The sequence below is a fragment of the Hemitrygon akajei genome, unplaced genomic scaffold (assembly GCF_048418815.1).
Source record: "Hemitrygon akajei unplaced genomic scaffold, sHemAka1.3 Scf000065, whole genome shotgun sequence".
In the NCBI taxonomy this organism is placed as follows: domain Eukaryota; kingdom Metazoa; phylum Chordata; class Chondrichthyes; order Myliobatiformes; family Dasyatidae; genus Hemitrygon; species Hemitrygon akajei.
The window spans coordinates 112,986-135,026 of NW_027331951.1; the positions used below are offsets into that span (position 1 = coordinate 112,986).

The 22,041-nt window shown below is 53.6% G+C and overlaps 1 protein-coding gene across 1 annotated transcript in view; it reads left to right on the forward strand.

The window, feature by feature from the left end:
* The first annotated feature begins 5,101 nt into the window (after positions 1-5,101).
* Positions 5,102-22,041, forward strand: part of LOC140721956 (ribonuclease inhibitor-like) — a 102,424-nt gene continuing 85,484 nt past the window's right edge. The window contains exon 1 of the mRNA XM_073036781.1: positions 5,102-5,267. Coding sequence (XP_072892882.1) covers positions 5,119-5,267 — 149 coding nt within the window. The 5' untranslated portion in view covers positions 5,102-5,118. The remainder of the gene's footprint in view (positions 5,268-22,041) is intronic.

Genomic DNA, 22,041 nt, shown 5'->3' on the forward strand with positions numbered 1-22,041 from the left:
TTCAGAGTCACCTTCTCCTCTCACACCTGCTGTATTTATCAGTGTACCAGACCTCAGTCAGACCTTTGACTTCAGTAGATCTGTTTCAGCTGTTCAAATGGGGAGCACTGGGAACTGCAGGTTCAACGTCACCTTTTCCTCTCACACCTGCTGTATTTATCAGTGTACCAGACCTCAGTCAGACCTTTGTCTTCAGTAGATCTGTTTCAGCTGTTCAGGTGGGGCGCACTGGGAACTGCAGGTTCAGAGTCACCTTCTCCTCTCACACCTGCTGTATTTATCAGTGGACCGGACCTCAGTAAGACCTTTGACAAGGTTCCGCACGGTAGGTTAGTTAGGAAGGTTCAATCGTTAGGTATTAATATTGAAGTTGTGAAATGGATTCAACAGTGGCTGGATGGGAGATCCCAGAGAGTATTGGTGGATAACTGTTTGTCAGGATGGAGGCCGGTGACTGGTGGTGTGCCTCAGGGATCTGTAATGGGTCCAGTGTTGTTTGTAATGTACATAAATGATCTGGATGATGGGGTGGTACATTGGATTACTAAGTATGCAGAGGACACTAAGATAGGTGGCGTTGTGGATAATGAAGTAGGTTTTCAAATCTTACAGAGAGATTTAGGCCAGTTAGAAGAGTGGGCTGAAAGATAGCAGATGGAGTTTAATGCTGATAAGTGTGAGGTGCTACATTTTGGTAGGACTAATCAAAATAGGACATACATGGTAAATGGTAGGGCATTGAGGAATGCAGTATAACAGAGTGAACTATTAATAATGGTGCATAGTTCACTGAAGGTGGAATCTCATGTGGATAGGGTGGTGAAGAAAGCTTTTGGTATGCTGTCCTTCATAAATCAGAACATTGAGTACAGGAGTTGGGAAGTAAAGATATATTGTACAAGGCATTGGTAAGGTCAAATTTGGAGTATTGTGTACAGTTCTGGCCACTGAAATATAGGAAAGATGTCAACAAAATATAGAGAGTACAGAGGAGATTTACTAGAATGTTAACTGGGTCTCAGCACCTAAGTACAGAGAAAGGTTGAACAAGTTAAGTCTTTATTCTTTAGAGCGTTGAACTTTGGGGGGGGGGACTTGATAGAGGCATTTAAAATTATGAGGGGATAGATAGAGTTGACGTGCATAGGGTTTTTTCCATTTAGAGTAGACGAGATTCAAACAAGAGGACATGAGTTGAGAGTTGGGTGCAAAAGTTTAGGGGTAACACGAGGGGGAACTTCTTTACTCAGAGAGTGGTAACTGTGTGGAATGAGCTTACAGTAGAAGTGGCAAAGGCAGGTTCAATATTGTCATTTTAAAAACTGGATATGTATATGGACAGGAAGAGAATGGAGGGTTATGGGCTGAGTGCAGTTAGGTGGGACTAGGTGAGAGTAAGCGCTCGGCACGGACTGTGTTACTGTGCTGTAATAGTCATATCGTTGTATGACATAAGTGCAAGGGCTGCATATCTGGACTGTTGAAATTAATTTTGCATCTTATCAGGACCGTCGGTCAAACTCACCTCAGCTCATTAATCCAGGATGAATATTAATCTGTGAGATTCGCCATGTCTGTCCATCTACTCCACAATAAATTAATTGTTTGCTTTTATAGAAAGTCACTGAACTGACAGAGAAGGGAAACCGGACAGAGAGTTCCAGACTCTTCCTCAGTTTGGTGATGGGCAAAGGTTCCCGGGCCCGGAGGGCGATGTGGGAATCCTTTGTGATGTGGAGGACTGAGTTACCGAAGTTGGACAGGATACTGAGGGAAATACAGGAGCTCGGTATGTTAAAAACACGCACTGAACACAAAGGCACATTGAATAGTTGTAATTATTTTAGTTCTGTTTTCATGAACTCTTTTGTTGATTTAAACAGGTCCTGACCCAGAGGAATACATAAACATTGCACAAGGGTTGTCTGAGTTACCCACTGAACTGACAGGTGAGTGATGAAATGCTCAGTTCAAACCACATCTCAAATGTTAGACTGTGACTTGGCAGAATCTGGGAACGAAAATCCACCATCAATCATTCGCCGATCTCTGGTTTCAGGTTACAATTCAGATCATCTCTCGTTGCAGCCTGAACATTGTAAAGCGTATTTTTCCAGCTGTTCCAGCTGTTGATGTATTAATCCAGCCCTTGTGTCTCTGAACCCTCCACTCCGGGTCCTAACGCTCTGGGAATCCCCACACACCCCAGACAGGCTCCTGACACACTGTATGACCCAGTCCAGGTGACCTTTCTCTCTTCAGACCTTTCAGATTCCGAAGCACCTTCTCCTTCGTAATAGCAGCTGCACTCAATTCTGTCCGCTGATGCTCTTTACAATTTGGAATTCTGCTAGTGACTTCCACAGAGTATGTCTGACATTTCCTTTTGCACCCATTACTAAATCTACAACTTCATTTTCCAGCGGTTCGATATCAACCCTCTACTTTTTTTACTCTTTATATATCTGGGAAAGAACAAAAAAAACCACTTTGTTATCCTCTCTTATGCTATTGACCATACCCTCGCATTTCCTGCACATTCACGTATCCCTTGAAGAACCTATAACATAGTTGCCTCCAACACGACCCAGGCTGTAAATTCCAGGCACACACCACTCAGTGAAAAATCTGCCCACATGTACTCTAAATTTATCCCATTTCAACTTTACCAAATGCCCTCTGCTATGAGTCATCAATCCTAAGTTGAAAGTAAAATACAGGCTCTCTACCCCAAATCTTATCTCTCAATCTTATAAACATCAGGCAGATCTCTATTCTAACTCCAGAATAAACAATCCAAGTTTCTCAAAGCTCTACTTGCCTCACATGCCTCCGAATCCAAGCAACATCCTGGTGAACCTGTTCTGCACCCTCTCCAATCATCCCCAGTGCTGGACAAGCAGAAGTGAACACAATACTCTAGATACTCCCTAAAACCATAAGTCTTAGGAAGATAATGAAGCCATTCAGCTCATTGAATTTGCTCTGCAATTCTTCTCAACCCCATTATCCTGCCTTCTCTAAATGCTGACGCTCTTCCGAATCAGGAACATCTCTGAGTAAAGAAACCCCCATTTCCCGCATGTTCTGTTCCTGTTTTGACACCATTGGTGTTTGCAGTGGACACCTGTGACTCCCCAGTGTGTAGCTTTGCCAAAATGCACAGTGTCCTGCTCTCCATATTTCCACACCAGGTCAGCAATAACATCGTCTGTTAATGATGCAAACAATGCTTTAAATATAGTGGAATATTGTAATGGGAGTGCAGTCAGGATTGCAATGGGATATCCGGGGAACGTTCACCTTCATCAGTCATTAGCGTCAGAATATCAGGATTGGACATTTTTCTGAGACAATCATCGCTGTTAGCTCCTGTGTCTGTGAACAGAATTTTACTTTCTGTCCTAATATCCATGGAAGCATTGAATTAATTCATGTAATCCCAAACACTGAATATTGGAATGCAGTTATAAAGACCTTTGTCAGTTGAGCTAGTTAACATTTTGAATATGTTTTTGTTCCCATGAAGATGTTCAACAGAAACACAAGGAGACTCTGCGGGCACAAACTGAAACATTGAGAGTGAACACGATCCTGATGAGGGAGAAGGTGAAGGTTTTCCAGCTGGATGATCGATACACAAAGCTCACGGTCATTTCTACTCTTCGAGATCGGAGACTGGTGGAACACGAGCTGCTGGCAAGAGGCAGAGACCACGAGGATTATAGAGAGAAACATTTCCGTGGAGCGTTAGAAAAAATACAGACTGCTCAGTTATTCCACAGCAGTTTTTCCCGCAGTAAATCCAAATCTGGGAGTTCCGCAGCAGTAGCCGGAGTGCCAGGAATAGGGAAAACAACAATGGTACAAAAGATTGTTTATGACTGGGCCGCCGGGAAAATATTCCAACAATTCCAGTTTGTCTTCAGTTTCACATTCCGGGATTTAAACTCTATTAACTGCAGAATAAACCTGAGGGAACTGATTCTGGATCAGTATCCTTACTTTGGGAATATCCTGAGAGAGGTCTGGAAGAACCCAGAGGGATTGCTGTTTATATTCGATGGTTTGGATGAATTCAAGCACAGAATCGATTTTGCGGACAGTCGGAGAGATACAGAACCCAAGCACCAGTGCCCAGATCCCGAGTGGTGGTGTGAAGTGTCTGACATAGTGTACAGTTTAATCCAGGGCAAGCTGCTCCCAGGGTGTTCAGTGCTGGTGACCACCCGTCCCACTGTGTTACATTTATTGAAAGAGGCGAAGATCGGTGTCTGGGCTGAAATCCTGGGATTGGTTGGTGAGGAACGGAAGGAATATTTCATCCGGTATTTTGAAGATCAGACGGTGGCAGCAGCTGTTTTCAAACACGTGCAGGAGAACGAGATCCTGTACACCATGAGCTACAACCCCTCCTACTGCTGGATCCTCGCTCTGACACTGGGCCCCTTCTTCACACAAAGAGTCAGGGACCCGCAGCGAGTTCCCAAGACCATCACTCAACTGTACTCCTACTATATTTACAATATCCTGAAAAACCACGGCCGTGAGATTGAGAGACCCCGTGATGTGTTACTCAGGGTGGGTCAGATGGCCTACAGAGGAGTGTCCGAGAAGAAGATTGTGTTTACAGACGGAGATTTGATCAAGTTCAATCTGCAGCCTTCCCAGTTCCTGTCCGGGTTCCTGATGGAGCTTTTGGAGAGAGAGGATTCTGCCCACAGCGTGGTGTACACATTCCCACACCTCACCATCCAAGAGTTTGTAGCTGCAGTCGCACAATTCCTGACTGTACATCCCGAGGATATCCTGAAATTCCTCATTGAAGCCCACAAGACGGAAGATGGGCGATTTGAGGTATTTCTCCGTTTTGTTGCTGGTCTCTCCAACCCAATGACAGCTCGGGGCCTGGAGGAGTTTCTGGGTCCATTTCCTAATCAAACAACCTGCCGGGTGATTGACTGGGTGAAGGAGGAGGTTAAACGCCAGAGTGGAAACACGGAGAGTGAAGCTGGTAAAAGGAGCCTCCTGAACACATTGCACTTCCTGTTTGAGTCTCAGAATCGTGGACTGGCTCAGGCTACACTGGGATCTATGAAAACACTTTCATTCAGTGGAATGACACTGACCCCTATTGACTGCGCGGTCCTGTCTCATGCCATTGGACTCTGTGATACAATAAAACACCTCGACCTGCAGCGCTGCCACATTCAGTGTGAAGGAATCCAGCGGCTGGGACCCGGGCTGCACAAGTGCCAGGAGTTGGGGTAACTTGATTTAGCTCTCACTCAGAACTGTGAAACTGTTCCATTGTGCTGTTTGAATGAAAAGGGATTTGGGTAAAACTGCAGTAAATCAGATTGAGATGAATTGTGACAAATGCCACCCCCTTCATCCTGTGCAACCACTCTTCCCCATCCCCCTTTTTCCTGTTGGATTTCTCTTAGCCATTACCCTTCCTCTTTTCAGATTTCTCCTCCACACCCACGTTCCTGCTGTGGGATCTCCCTCCTGTCGGATCTCTTTCCCCATCCCCCTTCCTGTGGGATCTCTCATCCCCATCCCCCTTCTTCCCGAGGGATCTCTCTTCCCCAAACCCCCAACTCTTGTGGGATCTCTTCTCCCCATCCCAGTTCTTCCTGCGGGATCTCATTTCCTCATCCCCTTCCTCCTGTGGGATGTTTCTTCCCCATCCCCCTTCCTCCTGCAGGATCTCTCTTTCCTATCCCCCTTCCACATGTGGGAACTCTCTTCCCAATCCCCCCATAACTGTGGTATCTCTCTTCCCCATCCCTCTTCCTCCTGTGGGACCTCTCTTCCCCATCCTCTTCATCCTGTAGGATCTCCCTTCCCCATCCCCGTCCTCCTGTGGGATCTCTCTTCCCCATCCCAGTCCTCCTGTGGGATCTTGCCTTCCCAACCCCTTTCCTCCTGTGGGATCACCTTTCCCCATCCCCTTCCTCATGTAGGATCTCCCTTCCCCATCCCCATTCCTGCATTGGGATCTCTTTTCCCCATCCCCCATGTAGATTTATTTTCCCGATCTCCTTCCTCACTTTCTATCTCTCTTCCTAATTCAGCTTCCTACTGCGGGATCTCTCTTCTATATCCCTTGGATCTCTCTTCCCCAGCCCTCTTCCTCCTGTGGGATCTCTCTTCGCCATCCGCTTCCCCGTGTATATTTATTTTCCAGATCTCCTTCCTCCCGTTCGATCTCTCTTCCTGATTCAGCTTCCTACTGCAGGATCTCTCTTCTATATCCACTTCCTCCTCTGGGATCTCTCTTCACCAGCCCTCTTCCTCCTGTGGGATATCTCTTTCCCATCCTCTTCCTCCTGTAACATCTGTCTTCCCCATCCGCCTTCCACGTGTGGGATCTCTTTTCCCCATCACCCTTCCTCCTGTGGGATCTCTCTTCCCATTTCTCCTTCCGCCTGTGGGATCACTCTTCCCTATCTATTTCGTCCTGTGGGATCTCTTCCCCATCCCCATCCTCCTGTGGGATCTCTCATCCCCATCCCCCTTCCTCCTGTGGGATCTCTTTTTTCCTATCTATTTCCTCCTGAGGGAATTCTCTTCCACATCCCCCTTCCTCCTGTGGGATCTCTCTCCCCAGCCCCCTTCCTCCTGTAGGATCTCTCTTCCCCAGCCCCCTGCCTCCTGCAGGATCGCTCTTCCCCAGCCCCCTTCCTCCTGTGGGATCTCTCTTCCCCAGCCCCCTTCCTCCTGTGGGATCTCTTTTTCCCCATAAGCCTTCCTCCTGTGGGAACTTTCTTCCACATCCCCCTTCCTCCTGTGGGATCTCTTTTTTCCTATCTATTTCCTCCTGAGGGAACTCTCTTCCACATCCCACTTCCTCCTGTGGGATCTCTCTCCCCAGCCCCCTTCCTCCTGTAGGATCTCTCTTCCCCAGCCCCCTTCCTCCTGTAGGATCTCTCTTCCCCAGCCCCCTTCCTCCTGTGGGATCTCTCTTCCCCAGCCCCCTTCCTCCTGTGGGATCTCTTTTTCCCCATAAGCCTTCCTCCTGTGGGAACTTTCTTCCACATCCCCCTTCCTCCTGTGGGATCTCTCTTCCCCATCCCCCTTCCTCCTGTGGGATATCTTTTCCACATCCCACTTCCTCCTGTGGGATCTCCTTTCCCAATCAGCCTTCCTCCTGTTGAATCTCTCTTCCCCAGCCCCCTTCCTCCTATGGGATGTCTCTTCCCCATCCCCCTTCCTCCTTTGGGATCTCTTTTCCCCATCCACTTTCTCCTGTGGGATCTCTCTTCCCCATCCCCCTACCTCCTGTTTGATCTCTCTTCCTGATTCTGCTTCCTACTGTGGGATCTCTCTTCCCCATCCGCGTTCCTCCTGCCGGAAATTTCTTCCCTATCACACTTTCGCCTGAGGGATCTCTCTGCCGCATCCCACTTCCTCCTGTGGTTTCTCTCTTTCCCATCCCCCTTGCTCCTATGTGATCTCTCTTCCCATCTTGCTCCTGTGGGATCTCTCATCGCCTTCCCATTCTCCTGTGGGATCTCTATTCACCTTCCCCTTCTCCTGTGGGATCTCTCTTCCCCATCCCTCTTCCTCCTGTGGTTTCTCTCTTTCCCATCCCCCTTGCTCCTATGTGATCTCTCTTCCGATCTTGCTCCTGTGGGATCTCTCATCACCTTCCCCTTCTACTGTGGGATCTCTATTTCCCATCCCCCTTCCTCCTGTGGGATCTCTCTTCCCCATCCCCCTTCCTCCTGTGGGATATCTTTTCCACATCCCCCTTCCTCCTGTGGGATCTCTCTCCCCAGCCCCCTTCCTCCTGTAGGATCTCTCTTCCCCAGCCCCCTTCCTCCTGTAGGATCTCTCTTCCCCAGCCCCCTTCCTCCTGTAGGATCTCTCTTCCCCAGCCCCCTTCCTCCTGTAGGATCTCTCTTCCCCAGCCCCCTTCCTCCTGTGGGATCTCCTTTCCCCATCAGCCTTCCACCTGTTGAATCTCTCTTCCCCAGCCCCCTTCCTCCTATGGGATCTCTCTTCCCCATCCCCCTTCCTCCTTTGGGATCTCTTTTCCCCATCCACTTTCTCCTGTGGGATCGCTCTTCCCCAGCCCCCTTCCTCCTGTGGGATCTCCTTTCCCCATCCCCCTCCCTCCTGTGGTATCTCTCTTCCCCATTCTCCTTCCTACTGTGTGATCTCTCTTCCCAATCGCCTTCCTCCTGTGGGATCTCCCTTCCCCATCCCCTTCCTCCTGTGGGACCTCTTCCCCATCCCCCTTCCTCCTGTGGGACCTCTCCTACCGTTACCCCCCAAATCCTGTGGGATCTCTTCTCCCCATCCCAATTCTTCCTGCGGGATCTCATTTCCTCATCCTCTCCCTCCTGTGGGATGTTTCTCACCCATTAACCTTCCTGCTTTGGGATCTCTTTACCCATCCCCCATGTATATTTATTTTCCCGATCTCCTTCCTCCCTTTCGATCTCTCTTCCTGATTCAGCTTCCTACTGCGGGATCTCTCTTCAATGTCCACTTCCGCCTCCGGGATCTCTCTTCCCCATCCCTCTTCCTCCTGTGGGATATCTCTTTCCCATCCCCTTCCTCCTGTGGGATCTCTCTTCCCCTTTCTCCTTACTCCCGTAGGCTCTCTCTTCCCCATCCCCCTACGACTGTGGGATCTCTTTTCCCCATCCCAATTCCACCTGTGGGATCTCTTTTTCCCATCCCTCTTCCTCCTGTGGGATCTCTTTTTCCCATCCCCTTCGTCCTCTGGGATCTCTCTTCCCATTCCATTCCGCCTGTGGGATCTCTCTTCTCTATATCCACTTCCTCCACTGGGATCACTCTTCCCCATCCCCCTCCTCCTCTGGGAAGTCGATTCCCCATTCTCCTTCCTACTGTGTGATCTCTCTTCCCCATCCCCCTTTTTCCTGTGCGATCTCCCTTCCCCATCCCCCTTCCTCCTGTGGGATCTCTCTCCGCAGCCCCCTTCCTCCTGTGGAATCTCTCTTCCCCAGCCCCCTTCCTCCTGTAGGATTTCACGTCCCAAGCCCCCTTCCTCCTGTGGGATCTCTTTTTGCCCATCAGCCTTCCTCCTGTGGGATATCTCTTCCCCAGCCCCCTTCCTCCTGTAGGATTTCTCGTCCCAAGCCCCCTTCCTCCTGTGGGATCTCCTTTTGCCCATCAGCCTTCCTCCTGTGGGATATCTCTTCCCCAGCCCCCTTCCTCCTGTAGGATCTCTCGTCCCAAGCCCCCTTCCTCCTGTGGGATCTCTTTTTCCCCATCAGCCTTCGTCCTGTGGGAACTTTCTTCCACATCCCCCTTCCTCCTGTGGGATCTCTCTTCCCCATCCCCCTTCCTCCTGTGGGATCTCTCTTTCCCATCCCCCTACCTGCAGTAGGATCTCTCTTCCCCATCTCCCTTCCTCCTGAGGGAACTCTCTTCCACATCCCCCTTCCTCCTGTGGGATCTCTCTTTCCCATCCCCCTACCTGCAGTAGGATCTCTCTTCCCCATCTCCCTTCCTCCTGAGGGAACTCTCTTCCACCTCCCCCTTCCTCCTGTGGGATCTCTCTTCCCCATCCCCCTTCCTCCTGTGGGATCTCTCTTTCCCCAGCCCCCTTCCTCCTGTGGGATCTCTCTTTCCCCAGCCCCTACCTGCAGTGGGATCTCTCTACCCCATCTCCCTTCCTCCTGAGGGAACTCTATTCCACATCCCCCTTCCTCCTGTGGGATCTCTCTTCCACATCCCCCTTCCTCCTGTAGGATCTCTCTTCCCCAGCCCCCTTCCTCCTGTGGGATCTCTTTTTCCCCATCAGCCTTCCTCCTGTGGGAACTTTCTTCCACATCCTCCTTCCTCCTGTGGAATCTCTCTTCTCCATCCCCCTTCCTCCTGTAGGATCTCTCTTCCCCATCCCCCTTCCTCCTGTGGGATCTCTCTCCCCAGCCCCCTTCCTCCTTTGGAATCTCTCTTCCCCATCCCCCTTCCTCCTGTGGGATCTTTCTCCCCAGCCCCCTTCCTCCTTTGGAATCTCTCTTCCCCATCCCCCTTACTCCTGTGGGATCTCTTTCCCCATCCCCCTCCCGCCTGTGGGATCTCTTTTTCCCATCCACTTTCTCCTGTGGGATCGCTCTTCCCCAGCCCCCTTCCTCCTGTGGGATCTCCTTTCCCCATCCCCCTCCCTCCTGTGGTATCTCTCTTCCCCTTTCTCCTTACTCCCGTAGGCTCTCTCTTCCCCAGCCCCCTTCCTCCTGTAGGATTTCACGTCCCAAGCCCCCTTCCTCCTGTGGGATCTCTTTTTGCCCATCAGCCTTCCTCCTGTGGGATATCTCTTCCCCAGCCCCCTTCCTCCTGTAGGATTTCTCGTCCCAAGCCCCCTTCCTCCTGTGGGATCTCCTTTTGCCCATCAGCCTTCCTCCTGTGGGATATCTCTTCCCCAGCCCCCTTCCTCCTGTAGGATCTCTCGTCCCAAGCCCCCTTCCTCCTGTGGGATCTCTTTTTCCCCATCAGCCTTCGTCCTGTGGGAACTTTCTTCCACATCCCCCTTCCTCCTGTGGGATCTCTCTTCCCCATCCCCCTTCCTCCTGTGGGATCTCTCTTTCCCATCCCCCTACCTGCAGTAGGATCTCTCTTCCCCATCTCCCTTCCTCCTGAGGGAACTCTCTTCCACATCCCCCTTCCTCCTGTGGGATCTCTCTTTCCCATCCCCCTACCTGCAGTAGGATCTCTCTTCCCCATCTCCCTTCCTCCTGAGGGAACTCTCTTCCACCTCCCCCTTCCTCCTGTGGGATCTCTCTTCCCCATCCCCCTTCCTCCTGTGGGATCTCTCTTTCCCCAGCCCCCTTCCTCCTGTGGGATCTCTCTTTCCCCAGCCCCTACCTGCAGTGGGATCTCTCTACCCCATCTCCCTTCCTCCTGAGGGAACTCTATTCCACATCCCCCTTCCTCCTGTGGGATCTCTCTTCCACATCCCCCTTCCTCCTGTAGGATCTCTCTTCCCCAGCCCCCTTCCTCCTGTGGGATCTCTTTTTCCCCATCAGCCTTCCTCCTGTGGGAACTTTCTTCCACATCCTCCTTCCTCCTGTGGAATCTCTCTTCTCCATCCCCCTTCCTCCTGTAGGATCTCTCTTCCCCATCCCCCTTCCTCCTGTGGGATCTCTCTCCCCAGCCCCCTTCCTCCTTTGGAATCTCTCTTCCCCATCCCCCTTCCTCCTGTGGGATCTTTCTCCCCAGCCCCCTTCCTCCTTTGGAATCTCTCTTCCCCATCCCCCTTACTCCTGTGGGATCTCTTTCCCCATCCCCCTCCCGCCTGTGGGATCTCTTTTTCCCCATCTATTTCCTCCTGTGGGAACTTTCTTCCACATCCCCCTTCCTCCTGTGGGATCTCTCTTCCCCAGCCCCCTTCCTCCTGTAGGATCTCTCTTCCCCAGCCCCCTTCCCCCTGTGGGATCTCTTTTTCCCCATCAGCCTTCCTCTTGTGGGAACTTTCTTCCACATCCCCCTTCCTCCTGTGGAATCTCTCTTCCCCAGCCCCCTTCCTCCTGTGGGATCTCTCTCCCCAGCCCCCTTCCTCCTGTGAAATCTCGCTTTCCTATCACCTTTCCTCCTGTGGGATCTCTCTTCCCCATCCCTCTTCCTCCTGTGGTTTCTCTCTTTCCCATCCCCCTTGCTCCTATGTGATCTCTCTTCCCATCTTGCTCCTGTGGGATCTCTCATCACCTTCCCCTTCTCCTGTGGGATCTCTCTTCCCCATCCCCTTCATCCTGTGAGATCTCTATTTCCCATCCCCCTTCCTCCTGTGGGATCTCCTTTCCCCATCCCCCTTCCTCCTGTGGGATCTCTCTTCCCCATCCCCCTTCCTCCTGTGGGATATCTTTTCCACATCCCCCTTCCTCCTGTGGGATCTCTCTCCCCAGCCCCCTTCCTCCTGTGAGATCTCTATTTCCCATCCCCCTTCCTCCTGTGGGATCTCCTTTCCCCATCCCCCTTCCTCCTGTGGGATCTCTCTTCCCCATCCCCCTTCCTCCTGTGGGATATCTTTTCCACATCCCCCTTCCTCCTGTGGGATCTCTCTCCCCAGCCCCCTTCCTCCTGTAGGATCTCTCGTCCCAAGCCCCCTTCCTCCTGTGTGATCTCTTTTTCCCCATCAGCCTTCCTCCTGTGGGAACTTTCTTCCACATCCCCCTTCCTCCTGTGGGATCTCTCTTCCCCATCCCCCTTCCTCCTGTGGGATCTCTCTTTCCCATCCCCCTACCTGCAGTAGGATCTCTCTTCCCCATCTCCCTTCCTCCTGAGGGAACTCTCTTCCACATCCCCCTTCCTCCTGTGGGATCTCTCTTTCCCATCCCCCTACCTGCAGTAGGATCTCTCTTCCCCATCTCCCTTCCTCCTGAGGGAACTCTCTTCCACATCCCCCTTCCTCCTGTGGGATCTCTCTTCCCCATCCCCCTTCCTCCTGTGGGATCTCTCTTTCCCCAGCCCCCTTCCTCCTGTGGGATCTCTCTTTCCCCAGCCCCTACCTGCAGTGGGATCTCTCTACCCCATCTCCCTTCCTCCTGTGGGAACTTTCTTCCCCATCCCCCTTCCTCCTGTGGAATCTCTCTTCTCCATCCCCCTTCCTCCTGTGGGATCTCTCTCCCCAGCCCCCTTCCTCCTTTGGAATCTCTCTTCCCCATCCCCCTTCCTCCTGTGGGATCTTTCTCCCCAGCCCCCTTCCTCCTTTGGAATCTCTCTTCCCCATCCCCCTTACTCTTGTGGGATCTCTTTCCCCATCCCCCTCCCGCCTGTGGGATCTCTTTTTTCCCATCTATTTCCTCCTGTGGGAACTTTCTTCCACATCCCCCTTCCTCCTGTGGGATCTCTCTTCCCCAGCCCCCTTCCTCCTGTAGGATCTCTCTTCCCCAGCCCCCTTCCCCCTGTGGGATCTCTTTTTCCCCATCAGCCTTCCTCTTGTGGGAACTTTCTTCCACATCCCCCTTCCTCCTGTGGAATCTCTCTTCCCCAGCCCCCTTCCTCCTGTGGGATCTCTCTCCCCAGCCCCCTTTTTCCTGTGCGATCTCCCTTCCCCATCCCCCTTCCTCCTGTGGGATCTCTCTCCCCAGCCCCCTTCCTCCTGTGGAATCTCTCTTCCCCAGCCCCCTTCCTCCTGTAGGATTTCTCGTCCCAAGCCCCCTTCCTCCTGTGGGATCTCTTTTTGCCCATCAGCCTTCCTCCTGTGGGATATCTCTTCCCCAGCCCCCTTCCTCCTGTAGGATCGCTCGTCCCAAGCCCCCTTCCTCCTGTGGGATCTCTTTTTCCCCATCAGCCTTCGTCCTATGGGAACTTTCTTCCACATCCCCCTTCCTCCTGTGGGATCTCCCTTCCCCATCCCCCTTCCTCCTGTGGGATCTCTCTTTCCCATCCCCCTACCTGCAGTAGGATCTCTCTTCCCCATCTCCCTTCCTCCTGAGGGAACTCTCTTCCACATCCCCCTTCCTCCTGTGGGATCTCTCTTTCCCATCCCCCTACCTGCAGTAGGATCTCTCTTCCCCATCTCCCTTCCTCCTGAGGGAACTCTCTTCCACATCCCCCTTCCTCCTGTGGGATCTCTCTTCCCCATCCCCCTTCCTCCTGTGGGATCTCTCTTTCCCCAGCCCCCTTCCTCCTGTGGGATCTCTCTTTCCCCAGCCCCTACCTGCAGTGGGATCTCTCTACCCCATCTCCCTTCATCCTGTGAGATCTCTATTTCCCATCCCCCTTCCTCCTGTGGGATCTCCTTTCCCCATCCCCCTTCCTCCTGTGGGATCTCTCATCACCTTCCCCTTCTCCTGTGGGATCTCTCTTCCCCATCCCCTTCATCCTGTGAGATCTCTATTTCCCATCCCCCTTCCTCCAGTGGGATCTCCTTTCCCCATCCCCCTTCCTCCTGTGGGATCTCTCTTCCCCATCCCCCTTCCTCCTGTGGGATATCTTTTCCACATCCCCCTTCCTCCTGTGGGATCTCTCTTCCCCAGACCCCTTCCTCCTGTAGGATCTCTTGTCCCAAGCCCCCTTCCTCCTGTGGGATCTCTTTTTCCCCATCAGCCTTCCTCCTGTGGGAACTTTCTTCCACATCCCCCTTCCTCCTGTGGGATCTCTCTTCCCCATCCCCCTTCCTCCTGTGGGATCTCTCTTTCCCATCCCCCTACCTGCAGTAGGATCTCTCTTCCCCATCTCCCTTCCTCCTGAGGGAACTCTCTTCCACATCCCCCTTCCTCCTGTGGGATCTCTCTTTCCCATCCCCCTACCTGCAGTAGGATCTCTCTTCCCCATCTCCCTTCCTCCTGAGGGAACTCTCTTCCACATCCCCCTTCCTCCTGTGGGATCTCTCTTCCCCATCCCCCTTCCTCCTGTGGGATCTCTCTTTCCCCAGCCCCCTTCCTCCTGTGGGATCTCTCTTTCCCCAGCCCCTACCTGCAGTGGGATCTCTCTACCCCATCTCCCTTCCTCCTGAGGGAACTCTCTTCCACATCCCCCTTCCTCCTGTGGGATCTCTCTTCCACATCCCCCTTCCTCCTGTAGGATCTCTCTTCCCCAGCCCCCTTCCTCCTGTGGGATCTCTTTTTCCCCATCAGCCTTCCTCCTGTGGGAACTTTCTTCCACATCCTCCTTCCTCCTGTGGAATCTCTCTTCTCCATCCCCCTTCCTCCTGTGGGATCTCTCTCCCCAGCCCCATTCCTCCTGTGAAATCTCGCTTTCCTATCCCCCTTCCTCCTGTGGGATCTCTCTTCCCCATCCCTCTTCCTCCTGTGGTTTCTCTCTTTCCCATCCCCCTTGCTCCTATGTGATCTCTCTTCCCATCTTGCTCCTGTGGGATCTCTCATCACCTTCCCCTTCTCCTGTGGGATCTCTCTTCCCCATCCCCTTCATCCTGTGAGATCTCTATTTCCCATCCCCCTTCCTCCTGTGGGATCTCCTTTCCCCATCCCCCTTCCTCCTGTGGGATCTCTCTTCCCCATCCCCCTTCCTCCTGTGGGATATCTTTTCCACATCCCCCTTCCTCCTGTGGGATCTCTCTCCCCAGCCCCCTTCCTCCTGTAGGATCTCTCTTCCCCAGCCCCCTTCCTCCTGTAGGATCTCTCTTCCCCAGCCCCCTTCCTCCTGTAGGATCTCTCTTCCCCAGCCCCCTTCCTCCTGTAGGATCTCTCTTCCCCAGCCCCCTTCCTCCTGTAGGATCTCTCTTCCCCAGCCCCCTTCCTCCTGTGGGATCTCCTTTCCCCATCAGCCTTCCTCCTGTTGAATCTCTCTTCCCCAGCCCCCTTCCTCCTATGGGATCTCTCTTCCCCATCCCCCTTCCTCCTTTGGGATCTCTTTTCCCCATCCACTTTCTCCTGTGGGATCTCTCTTCCCCATCCCCCTACCTCCTGTTTGATCTCTCTTCCTGATTCTGCTTCCTACTGTGGGATCTCTCTTCCCCATCCGCGTTCCTCCTGCCGGAAATTTCTTCCCTATCACACTTTCGCCTGAGGGATCTCTCTGCCGCATCCCTCTTCCTCCTGTGGTTTCTCTCTTTCCCATCCCCCTTGCTCCTATGTGATCTCTCTTCCCATCTTGCTCCTGTGGGATCTCTCATCGCCTTCCCATTCTCCTGTGGGATCTCTATTCACCTTCCCCTTCTCCTGTGGGATCTCTCTTCCTCATCCCTCTTCCTCCTGTGGTTTCTCTCTTTCCCATCCCCCTTCCTCCTGTGGGATCTCTCTTCCCCATTCTCCTTCCTACTCTGTGATCGCTCTTCCCTATCGCCTTCCTCCTATTGGACCTATTCCCCATCCCCCTCCCTCCTGTGGTATCTCTCTTCCCCATTCTCCTTCCTACTGTGTGATCTCCCTTCCCCATCCCCTTCCTCCTGTGGGACCTCTTCCCCATCCCCCTTCCTCCTGTGGGACCTCTCCTACCGTTACCCCCAAATCCTGTGGGATCTCTTCTCCCCATCCCACTTCTTCCTGCGGGATCTCATTTCCTCATCCTCTCCCTCCTGTGGGATGTTTCTCACCCATTAACCTTCCTGCTTTGGGATCTCTTTACCCATCCCCCATGTATATTTATTTTCCCGATCTCCTTCCTCCCTTTCGATCTCTCTTCCTGATTCAGCTTCCTACTGCGGGATCTCTCTTCAATGTCCACTTCCGCCTCCGGGATCTCTCTTCCCCATCCCTCTTCCTCCTGTGGGATATCTCTTTCCCATCCCCTTCCTCCTGTGGGATCTCTCTTCCCCTTTCTCCTTACTCCCGTAGGCTCTCTCTTCCCCATCCCCCTACGACTGTGGTATCTCTTTTCCCCATCCCAATTCCACCTGTGGGATCTCTTTTTCCCATCCCTCTTCCTCCTGTGGGATCTCTTTTTCCCATCCCCTTCGTCCTCTGGGATCTCTCTTCCCATTCCATTCCGCCTGTGGGATCTCTCTTCTCTATATCCACTTCCTCCACTGGGATCACTCTTCCCCATCCCCCTCCTCCTCTGGGAAGTCGATTCCCCATTCTCCTTCCTACTGTGTGATCTCTCTTCCCCATCCCCCTTTTTCCTGTGCGATCTCCCTTCCCCATCCCCCTTCCTCCTGTGGGATCTCTCTCCCCAGCCCCCTTCCTCCTGTGGAATCTCTCTTCCCCAGCCCCCTTCCTCCTGTAGGATTTCTCGTCCCAAGCCCCCTTCCTCCTGTGGGATCTCTTTTTGCCCATCAGCCTTCCTCCTGTGGGATATCTCTTCCCCAGCCCCCTTCCTCCTGTAGGATCTCTCGTCCCAAGCCCCCTTCCTCCTGTGGGATCTCTTTTTCCCCATCAGCCTTCGTCCTGTGGGAACTTTCTTCCACATCCTCCTTCCTCCTGTGGAATCTCTCTTCTCCATCCCCCTTCCTCCTGTAGGATCTCTCTTCCCCATCCCCCTTCCTCCTGTGGGATCTCTCTCCCCAGCCCCCTTCCTCCTTTGGAATCTCTCTTCCCCATCCCCCTTCCTCCTGTGGGATCTTTCTCCCCAGCCCCCTTCCTCCTTTGGAATCTCTCTTCCCCATCCCCCTTACTCCTGTGGGATCTCTTTCCCCATCCCCCTCCCGCCTGTGGGATCTCTTTTTCCCCATCTATTTCCTCCTGTGGGAACTTTCTTCCACATCCCCCTTCCTCCTGTGGGATCTCTCTTCCCCAGCCCCCTTCCTCCTGAGGGATCTCTCTTCCCCAGCCCCCTTCCCCCTGTGGGATCTCTTTTTCCCCATCAGCCTTCCTCTTGTGGGAACTTTCTTCCACATCCCCCTTCCTCCTGTGGAATCTCTCTTCCCCAGCCCCCTTCCTCCTGTGGGATCTCTCTCCCCAGCCCCCTTCCTCCTGTGAAATCTCGCTTTCCTATCCCCTTTCCTCCTGTGGGATCTCTCTTCCCCATCCCTCTTCCTCCTGTGGTTTCTCTCTTTCCCATCCCCCTTGCTCCTATGTGATCTCTCTTCCCATCTTGCTCCTGTGGGATCTCTCATCACCTTCCCCTTCTCCTGTGGGATCTCTCTTCCCCATCCCCTTCATCCTGTGAGATCTCTATTTCCCATCCCCCTTCCTCCTGTGGGATCTCCTTTCCCCATCCCCCTTCCTCCTGTGGGATCTCTCTTCCCCATCCCCCTTCCTCCTGTGGGATCTCTTTTCCACATCCCCCTTCCTCCTGTGGGATCTCTCTCCCCAGCCCCCTTCCTCCTGTGAGATCTCTATTTCCCATCCCCCTTCCTCCTGTGGGATCTCCTTTCCCCATCCCCCTTCCTCCTGTGGGATCTCTCTTCCCCATCCCCCTTCCTCCTGTGGGATCTCTCTTCCCCATCCCCCTTCCTCCTGTGGGATATCTTTTCCACATCCCCCTTCCTCCTGTGGGATCTCTCTCCCCAGCCCCCTTCCTCCTGTAGGATCTCTCGTCCCAAGCCCCCTTCCTCCTGTGTGATCTCTTTTTCCCCATCAGCCTTCCTCCTGTGGGAACTTTCTTCCACATCCCCCTTCCTCCTGTGGGATCTCTCTTCCCCATCCCCCTTCCTCCTGTGGGATCTCTCTTTCCCATCCCCCTACCTGCAGTAGGATCTCTCTTCCCCATCTCCCTTCCTCCTGAGGGAACTCTCTTCCACATCCCCCTTCCTCCTGTGGGATCTCTCTTTCCCATCCCCCTACCTGCAGTAGGATCTCTCTTCCCCATCTCCCTTCCTCCTGAGGGAACTCTCTTCCACATCCCCCTTCCTCCTGTGGGATCTCTCTTCCCCATCCCCCTTCCTCCTGTGGGATCTCTCTTTCCCCAGCCCCCTTCCTCCTGTGGGATCTCTCTTTCCCCAGCCCCTACCTGCAGTGGGATCTCTCTACCCCATCTCCCTTCCTCCTGTGGGAACTTTCTTCCCCATCCCCCTTCCTCCTGTGGAATCTCTCTTCTCCATCCCCCTTCCTCCTGTGGGATCTCTCTCCCCAGCCCCCTTCCTCCTTTGGAATCTCTCTTCCCCATCCCCCTTCCTCCTGTGGGATCTTTCTCCCCAGCCCCCTTCCTCCTTTGGAATCTCTCTTCCCCATCCCCCTTACTCCTGTGGGATCTCTTTCCCCATCCCCCTCCCGCCTGTGGGATCTCTTTTTTCCCATCTATTTCCTCCTGTGGGAACTTTCTTCCACATCCCCCTTCCTCCTGTGGGATCTCTCTTCCCCAGCCCCCTTCCTCCTGTAGGATCTCTCTTCCCCAGCCCCCTTCCCCCTGTGGGATCTCTTTTTCCCCATCAGCCTTCCTCTTGTGGGAACTTTCTTCCACATCCCCCTTCCTCCTGTGGAATCTCTCTTCCCCAGCCCCCTTCCTCCTGTGGGATCTCTCTCCCCAGCCCCCTTTTTCCTGTGCGATCTCCCTTCCCCATCCCCCTTCCTCCTGTGGGATCTCTCTCCCCAGCCCCCTTCCTCCTGTGGAATCTCTCTTCCCCAGCCCCCTTCCTCCTGTAGGATTTCTCGTCCCAAGCCCCCTTCCTCCTGTGGGATCTCTTTTTGCCCATCAGCCTTCCTCCTGTGGGATATCTCTTCCCCAGCCCCCTTCCTCCTGTAGGATCGCTCGTCCCAAGCCCCCTTCCTCCTGTGGGATCTCTTTTTCCCCATCAGCCTTCGTCCTATGGGAACTTTCTTCCACATCCCCCTTCCTCCTGTGGGATCTCTCTTCCCCATCCCCCTTCCTCCTGTGGGATCTCTCTTTCCCATCCCCCTACCTGCAGTAGGATCTCTCTTCCCCATCTCCCTTCCTCCTGAGGGAACTCTCTTCCACATCCCCCTTCCTCCTGTGGGATCTCTCTTTCCCATCCCCCTACCTGCAGTAGGATCTCTCTTCCCCATCTCCCTTCCTCCTGAGGGAACTCTCTTCCACATCCCGCTTCCTCCTGTGGGATCTCTCTTCCCCATCCCCCTTCCTCCTGTGGGATCTCTCTTTCCCCAGCCCCCTTCCTCCTGTGGGATCTCTCTTTCCCCAGCCCCTACCTGCAGTGGGATCTCTCTACCCCATCTCCCTTCATCCTGTGAGATCTCTATTTCCCATCCCCCTTCCTCCTGTGGGATCTCCTTTCCCCATCCCCCTTCCTCCTGTGGGATCTCTCATCACCTTCCCCTTCTCCTGTGGGATCTCTCTTCCCCATCCCCTTCATCCTGTGAGATCTCTATTTCCCATCCCCCTTCCTCCAGTGGGATCTCCTTTCCCCATCCCCCTTCCTCCTGTGGGATCTCTCTTCCCCATCCCCCTTCCTCCTGTGGGATATCTTTTCCACATCCCCCTTCCTCCTGTGGGATCTCTCTTCCCCAGACCCCTTCCTCCTGTAGGATCTCTCGTCCCAAGCCCCCTTCCTCCTGTGGGATCTCTTTTTCCCCATCAGCCTTCCTCCTGTGGGAACTTTCTTCCACATCCCCCTTCCTCCTGTGGGATCTCTCTTCCCCATCCCCCTTCCTCCTGTGGGATCTCTCTTTCCCATCCCCCTACCTGCAGTAGGATCTCTCTTCCCCATCTCCCTTCCTCCTGAGGGAACTCTCTTCCACATCCCCCTTCCTCCTGTGGGATCTCTCTTTCCCATCCCCCTACCTGCAGTAGGATCTCTCTTCCCCATCTCCCTTCCTCCTGAGGGAACTCTCTTCCACATCCCCCTTCCTCCTGTGGGATCTCTCTTCCCCATCCCCCTTCCTCCTGTGGGATCTCTCTTTCCCCAGCCCCCTTCCTCCTGTGGGATCTCTCTTTCCCCAGCCCCTACCTGCAGTGGGATCTCTCTACCCCATCTCCCTTCCTCCTGAGGGAACTCTCTTCCACATCCCCCTTCCTCCTGTGGGATCTCTCTTCCACATCCCCCTTCCTCCTGTAGGATCTCTCTTCCCCAGCCCCCTTCCTCCTGTGGGATCTCTTTTTCCCCATCAGCCTTCCTCCTGTGGGAACTTTCTTCCACATCCTCCTTCCTCCTGTGGAATCTCTCTTCTCCATCCCCCTTCCTCCTGTGGGATCTCTCTCCCCAGCCCCCTTCCTCCTGTGAAATCTCGCTTTCCTATCCCCCTTCCTCCTGTGGGATCTCTCTTCCCCATCCCTCTTCCTCCTGTGGTTTCTCTCTTTCCCATCCCCCTTGCTCCTATGTGATCTCTCTTCCCATCTTGCTCCTGTGGGATCTCTCATCACCTTCCCCTTCTCCTGTGGGATCTCTCTTCCCCATCCCCTTCATCCTGTGAGATCTCTATTTCCCATCCCCCTTCCTCCTGTGGGATCTCCATTCCCCATCCCCCTTCCTCCTGTGGGATCTCTCTTCCCCATCCCCCTTCCTCCTGTGGGATATCTTTTCCACATCCCCCTTCCTCCTGTGGGATCTCTCTCCCCAGCCCCCTTCCTCCTGTAGGATCTCTCTTCCCCAGCCCCCTTCCTCCTGTAGGATCTCTCTTCCCCAGCCCCCTTCCTCCTGTAGGATCTCTCTTCCCCAGCCCCCTTCCTCCTGTAGGATCTCTCTTCCCCAGCCCCCTTCCTCCTGTAGGATCTCTCTTCCCCAGCCCCCTTCCTCCTGTGGGATCTCCTTTCCCCATCAGCCTTCCTCCTGTTGAATCTCTCTTCCCCAGCCCCCTTCCTCCTATGGGATCTCTCTTCCCCATCCCCCTTCCTCCTTTGGGATCTCTTTTCCCCATCCACTTTCTCCTGTGGGATCTCTCTTCCCCATCCCCCTACCTCCTGTTTGATCTCTCTTCCTGATTCTGCTTCCTACTGTGGGATCTCTCTTCCCCATCCGCGTTCCTCCTGCCGGAAATTTCTTCCCTATCACACTTTCGCCTGAGGGATCTCTCTGCCGCATCCCTCTTCCTCCTGTGGTTTCTCTCTTTCCCATCCCCCTTGCTCCTATGTGATCTCTCTTCCCATCTTGCTCCTGTGGGATCTCTCATCGCCTTCCCATTCTCCTGTGGGATCTCTATTCACCTTCCCCTTCTCCTGTGGGATCTCTCTTCCTCATCCCTCTTCCTCCTGTGGTTTCTCTCTTTCCCATCCCCCTTCCTCCTGTGGGATCTCTCTTCCCCATTCTCCTTCCTACTCTGTGATCGCTCTTCCCTATCGCCTTCCTCCTATTGGACCTATTCCCCATCCCCCTCCCTCCTGTGGTATCTCTCTTCCCCATTCTCCTTCCTACTGTGTGATCTCCCTTCCCCATCCCCTTCCTCCTGTGGGACCTCTTCCCCATCCCCCTTCCTCCTGTGGGACCTCTCCTACCGTTACCCCCAAATCCTGTGGGATCTCTTCACCCCATCCCACTTCTTCCTGCGGGATCTCATTTCCTCATCCTCTCCCTCCTGTGGGATGTTTCTCACCCATTAACCTTCCTGCTTTGGGATCTCTTTACCCATCCCCCATGTATATTTATTTTCCCGATCTCCTTCCTCCCTTTCGATCTCTCTTCCTGATTCAGCTTCCTACTGCGGGATCTCTCTTCAATGTCCACTTCCGCCTCCGGGATCTCTCTTCCCCATCCCTCTTCCTCCTGTGGGATATCTCTTTCCCATCCCCTTCCTCCTGCGGGATCTCTCTTCCCCTTTCTCCTTACTCCCGTAGGCTCTCTCTTCCCCATCCCCCTACGACTGTGGT